Source organism: Daktulosphaira vitifoliae, unplaced genomic scaffold, assembly GCF_025091365.1.
Source record: "Daktulosphaira vitifoliae isolate Bord-2020 unplaced genomic scaffold, ASM2509136v1 Scaffold_3, whole genome shotgun sequence".
In the NCBI taxonomy this organism is placed as follows: domain Eukaryota; kingdom Metazoa; phylum Arthropoda; class Insecta; order Hemiptera; family Phylloxeridae; genus Daktulosphaira; species Daktulosphaira vitifoliae.
In genome coordinates, this window is record NW_026099574.1 from 27,453,716 (window position 1) to 27,460,176 (window position 6,461).

The window sequence follows — 6,461 nt, forward strand, 5'->3', positions numbered from 1 at the left end:
TAAAATTAGGTGGTTCCCATCTAACCACTCCAAGAGATCTACGGCAAATTCGTCACAATTTCCATCATCTATTAGACGATATCCACAAAATGATAAAAACAATGAATCGCTAAAAAAACTCAATATTAATAAATCAACATTATGGTCCAAACCAACAACAGATAACAATCCTCGAACACCTTCAGATTATTCCATAGCTGTTTAGTTATTTGCATAATATTGATTCACTCTAAAACACTTTTTTTACTTATAATAATAAAATTGTTATACAATAATATTTAGGACTAAAGTTTTTATCTAATACATTGTATTATTTTATTATTATATTATTATATTATATCATATATATCGAATATTATAAAACGAAACGTGATAATTATAATGAGACTCTAATTTTTACATTTATATTTTCTGCAGAATCAAACATTGTTTTCTGTTTTTGATTTTGAAGATCCATTATCATTAGTAATAACTAATATATAAGCATAGAAAATATATAATAAATATAGTATAAGTAACTACATTTGTGAAAATATCGACAAACACTTCAATATGTTTAATGAAAAAATTAAAAGGACGAAATATTTTATACTTATATAATGTTCCAAATATTTTTGAAGTAGAAGAACAAACTTAAAAATATGCCTACTTAATCAATATATGAATGAATTTTTGACCTTATTATAGATCCTTGAAAATTTTGAAAACAAAAAATACAATACACAAAGAAATTTAATTATTAAAATAACATAGGAATAACATAATATAGGATTAAATTATAGAATTGTTTTTACATAATAATAATAATGTAAATATAAATTTAAATTAATATTTTTTAGTATCGATTTTCTAAAGTGTCTATTTGCTCCTGAAGTTGAAGATTCTTTTGTATCTCATATTCAAGTTGTTTTACAGCAGACAAGTACTGTCTATGAGCAGATACACAAGAAGATAATTGATTGTTTAAGTTACTTTTAACACTCTGTTCATTGTTTCGTTTATTCTCCACCTAAGAAAATATAAAATTAAAAAGAAAAATGCTACTTTGTATGCTAAAAGTATTAATACATTTTTTTATCCAATGATATAGTAGAGATATTTTTGAAATTAAGACTTGGTGAGACAAAAAGGATACACTAGTTGCTATTACGATACATGATACATATCATGAGGGAATTTGTCAATGACGTATAAACACAAAACACTCTTCAGGTATACAACAATGGGAATTAACTGTATTTATCATTTACACATATACAACAAAGTGAAGCTGTTATAAAAAGTATTGACCATAGTATAGTATTGATTTGTGTATTATTATAAGACATTTAGACTCAATGCCTCAAGTGGTATATGCTAGCATATTAATAAGTTATTTTCTTTTTTTGGTAGAAAAGTTATGAAAACTTGTACAGCTAGCTAAAAATAAGCAACACTCTGATGTATATCACAATAACCACCAGGCTATTTTGTACCGTATAATATTTCCTTTGAAAAATATATTTTACTATCAAATTTCATAATTTAAAAAATAATAATAAAAATTTTAAAAGCTTCTAAAAATTAAGACTCTCTAAAAAACTCTGAGAACTGGTCTGAAATAAACGAAAATATTAATAGAGATATTATCTTTATTCTGGTTACTTCACATGTTAAGCTATATAGCAAATAACAATGAGTCCCAATTAAATAATTAGTAGAGTAAAAAGATATGTTATTATACATTGTATTTTTGTTATATAATCCTAATAAAATACATTCTGAACACTATTTTTTAACTTACTTTATCTAAAGTTTGTTTTACACTAACATCTATATTTTCTAGTTGTCTTAAAAATTGTTCTTTTGCTTCAGGAGATTTCATTGCCCTATAAATTTAAATAAAAATCTTTAATTTATTTATATAATTGTTTATCAAATTTACTATCTAATTATTTACTCGGGATAAGCATCCAATATTGAACTAAGTAGTGATAATTCTTTATTCAAATACATTTGAACATCACTTAAAGTATTATAAAGATCATAATGTCTTTTAGTTTCTCGATGCCTTGCAGATACTTAAAAAAAAACCTCATTGATAAAAGCTTTACTTCGAAAAGTATAATATATTGATTTAAATACCTTCATTGGAAAGCTCCACAAAACGTCTTTGATATTGTGCTAATTCAGCTCTATCTGGTATTTGATCTAGTTTACGTTTCATTAAACCAACAGCTCTTGCTTTTTTACTTAACTTTGTTCGTGCAACTTCAACCATACTTTTAATTTTATCCAGTTCTTCTTTCAGTTCATAATCATCCTCTTCGGGCTCATCTAATAGCCTACTGTGTTCCCTTCCATAAAAATTTGTTCAATTATTAAGTGACTCTTATAATTTATTATATTATATACATAGATGGACAGATAACTAATAACTCTTTTTCCATAACTATATTAAAACTATTGATAAAATTTTCATTTTTTAATCATTTTGTAATTTAAATTATTAATTAAACTTATGTTAAGTTAAAATAATTTAATATTTTAGTTTATTATTTAAATATTTTTTAATAATAACATCTCTAGATTTTTCTCACAAAAAATTTATCAATTCTGTTAATATTCATTTATGATAAACTATAAACTATAATTAATATATTATTAATATAATATATCTATTATTACATCAGTCAATAAAGTAATGAAATATTACATCAACAACGGAAATTTCTTTAATTTTAATTAAGTACATAGTCTTAAATGATGTAAAACATACACAAGATGGGATCTAAGAATTCTAACATAAGAAATTAAAAAGATGCAATGCATCACTGAATTTTAAATTTAAAATGGATACAATATTGAATAAATAGTTCAGATTTAAAACAATGTATTTTTTGTACATAAAAACACATTTTTCAACAAAGTAAATATTTTAGATGAATAAAAATGAATATCAGATTATTACTTAATATCTTTTTGATAAATTTCTATTTTGCTATTACATTCTTTTTGAAATAGTTCCTCAAGTTCTTTTAGACGTTCATATTCAATAATTAAATTTTGTACTTCTTCAAGTTCTCTAAAAAATTGTTAACAATTATAAATTAAAAAATATACATAGTAGTTCACAGTGTCTTTTCAAATCTAATAACTTTTGATCTACTGTATATTATGCATTACTTTTATTTAAAAAAATTTAATTTTAAAAATAAATTTTTTTTTTAATTTCTAATTTTTTTGGAAATTTCAATGTAGTTTTTTTTAGCCCTTTTCTTACAAAATAATTTGTATGGGTGGTCAATAACAACTTTAGGATAATTATTTATTATGTTACAAGCATTTTAATACTTAAAATAGGTAAGTTGCATAGGCAGAATATACATCGTAATATTATTTTAATTGTAATACAGCTCATTGTAATAAGCTGTATCTACCTGCGCTACATACAGCCTCTAAGTATTATAATGCTTGTAACTTAATAAGCACTTATTCTTAAGTATTATATACCAACTATCAAATTTGTTTAAAAGAAAAATTCTAATAAATGACTATTTCAAAATTTTTCAAAAATAAAAAATTATGCTTTTTAAAAAAATTCCAAAAATGTAAAAATTATTTTTAAAAAAAGAAACACAAAATATTCAATAAATCAAAATTTATGAGGCTTGAGAAATCTAAAAATAACTAGTTAACAACTAAAATAATTTCCAACAAAAAAATTGAGAATCTGTAAATATAAAATTATTTATTATTAAAAATAATAATTTTTACTACTTCAGTTTTTATATTTATATTAATACTTATAAAATAATATACTTAAATAAAATATTGAAATATTCATATTTTGCAAAAAGCATTTTTTATTATTTTATTAAATGGTTGTCTTTTAAATAATACTACATAATTTTTTATCGTATTAATACCTCTAGTAACACTCCCATGTAACTAAGAAATTTATAAGAATATTTTGTTGACCCTAACTAATAATTTCATACTCCACAGATCGAAAACACTACTTTACACAACAGCATATTGGAGAAAAATAAAGATCTTATCACTAGTATCAACTAATATAATTTCCAAAAAATTATGATTTAAATTATATAACTAAAAAATAACATCTTAGTAATTTATAGCACTAAGGCAAAATATTTATTTAACACTGACTGTTTTTTATCATCTCCTACATCAAAATTACAAGGTGAACATTCTTTTATTTTTTCCTGAATTTCCTTAGTTTGACCTTCAATTTTTGTCAATTCTTCCATTAACTTTTGATTTTCTAGTTTCAACTTTTGCATCCTTTCTTCATTAGTTATAATAACCTATAGTAGAAAAATATTCATTTTGTATTCATATTAATTAGTCATTTTATTTTATTAAAGTAGTTAAATATTATATCTGTTACCGTTTCAGAAAAATCAATGGGATCAAAAGCTTTTGCTATAAACCAATTAGTAATTTCCTCATTATCAGAAGAATCTTCATCATAATCCATGAATCTAATTTCTTCTTTTTTATTAAATGAAGTAGTTGCTTTTTTTCGAACAGTCAGACATTTCTAAAAAATATTATATCATGGAGAAAAGATGAGCAAATTTCTTGACAATTATAATCAAAAAGATTACTTTTAGATAAGCACAACGATTTTTCTGTGGCATTTGATTTTTAGTATGAGAATCTATTAACTTTTCAAACTGATTTGCAGCATAATGTGTTAAATACTCACCTCTTTCTTTCCTTTTTTCAATTGAACGTTTTACCAACCACTATTTAAGGAATATATTAAAATATATACATACTTTTAACTAAAAAATTATTATCAAAGTTACTTGAACAATAGGAAATATGTGTATACAGTCAAGTCCTTGTATTTGATGAGGTTCAATTAGATAAGGACATTTCATTTTAGGTAATACAGATACAATTTTCTCTGTAAGAGAACTAAAATAGAACTAATTAGATATCTAAAACAATTATTTACAGATAGCTTAAAGTAATATAACATACATTTTTTGTCCAATGACTAATGATTCATCAAAATGTAGGTCAACATCCAAATCTACAGTACAATTGTCAATACACCATGCTAGACCTCCAACAATCTAATATTTAAATTATTAAAGGTAAAGTATACAATATAATATTAAAAATTTAATACTTTATCAAATGAAGCCAACCCTTTGATTCTAGCTCGAAAATATCCAGCAGCTATTAACAAATCCATAATTTCTTGCAACTTTAAAGCTTGTTCTTCATCATCTCGAGTTTCAATCTTTAAAAAAATATATTTCAGTTATAATGAATATTGTAACAAAAATTACTCAGGAAATAATTTTTTTTTTATATATAAAAAATAATCTGAAATATTTAAAAGGTATGTAATAAAAAAATTACCTCTTTTTCTCTTCCATCAACATCAATAAAAGTTGTAGAAATCTTTAAACTTTTAGGTTTGAAAGCTTCTTTCAGTGACATAATTAATTGTATATTAAGTAAGTTATCTATAATATTTATGTAACTCCCTTGAAAACTATTTTTTCCCTGCTTCTTAAATTTACAAAATCTTAAAAACCCGGGCTTTATCATTTTTATCTAGATAAGATAGAATAAGACTGATAATTATGCCATTATCTTATAAATGTGCGTGGATCTCTCTAGTTGTCCATGTGCTTACTAAAAATAATTTTTACATTAAAATACAATAATATTAATTAACAGCTTGATGTAAGAAAAATAAATAATTTTTATATTTATTTAATAATAAGATTGTTACCATTTAAGTTAAGCGTGTCAAAAAAGTTAACATTATGTATTGAAAAAAACCTAAATCAGTTTTAACGTTAATCAAAATTTAAACGATATATATGAAAACGTTATCTATTTATTTTATTTAACATTTTAACATTATTAAATTTTTATTAAAATTTATGTTAAAAGGATTCAAAACATAATTTAATACATAAGCAGTATTTAATATGATCAATGGACTACTTCATTCTTACATACAGTTTTTTTTTAATATAACGTCGTTTTTAACCGGTCCATCATTTCACAAAGCCAATCACTTCACACGCGATTTATTTTCATAACAAAGTTTTTGCTACTTTGAAGGATGGAATTTTATAGTGAAAATATTAATAAAATAAATAACATATGATTTGAAATATTACATCAAAAATTAACTAAAATTAATAAAAGATCCACTATGACTCCCTAAAAGAGAAGATATTGAAAAAATTTTAATTTAGCATTCTCAAAAACAATCTATTTTATCAACCTTTTCTCTATTCAAAAGTAAAAATGTTGACATTTTTTACTAATATTGGCTTACAAAAATTGCGTTGTAAAAACATTTTGCTAATTTGTACTGAAAATTTAGACTGCTCAAATTTGAACCACCCAAATATACCCCTGATTAAAATAATTAAAAACACTAAAATTACTATTCTCAGATAGTGTCTGATAGTTTTATA

General features: G+C 22.8%; 2 protein-coding genes across 6 annotated transcripts in view; one reads left to right on the forward strand and one right to left on the reverse strand.

The window, feature by feature from the left end:
• LOC126903303 (cell adhesion molecule Dscam2) overlaps positions 1 to 410 on the forward strand; it is a 64,886-nt gene extending 64,476 nt beyond the window's left edge. For 2 of the 5 annotated variants that reach the window (XM_050681432.1, XM_050681430.1), the window contains exon 31: positions 10 to 409. In XM_050681432.1, coding sequence (XP_050537389.1) covers positions 10 to 205 — 196 coding nt within the window. In that variant the 3' untranslated portion in view covers positions 206 to 409. Of the gene's footprint in view, positions 1 to 9 lie in introns of all 5 variants that reach the window. The other 3 variants (XM_050681433.1, XM_050681434.1, XM_050681431.1) reach the window with 2 other exon arrangements.
• Positions 411 to 714: 304 nt separating this feature from the next.
• Positions 715 to 5,647, reverse strand: LOC126903312 (coiled-coil domain-containing protein 93). Its single transcript, XM_050681444.1, has 12 exons — positions 5,383 to 5,647; positions 5,147 to 5,260; positions 4,996 to 5,090; positions 4,818 to 4,929; positions 4,614 to 4,754; positions 4,394 to 4,546; positions 4,153 to 4,310; positions 2,951 to 3,064; positions 2,125 to 2,336; positions 1,940 to 2,060; positions 1,784 to 1,868; positions 715 to 1,009 (listed from the first exon to the last, which is right to left on the reverse strand). The coding sequence occupies exons 1-12, from the start codon at positions 5,572 to 5,574 to the stop codon at positions 836 to 838; spliced, it is 1,671 nt and encodes a 556-aa protein (XP_050537401.1). The 5' UTR covers positions 5,575 to 5,647; the 3' UTR covers positions 715 to 835.
• Positions 5,648 to 6,461: the final 814 nt, after the last annotated feature.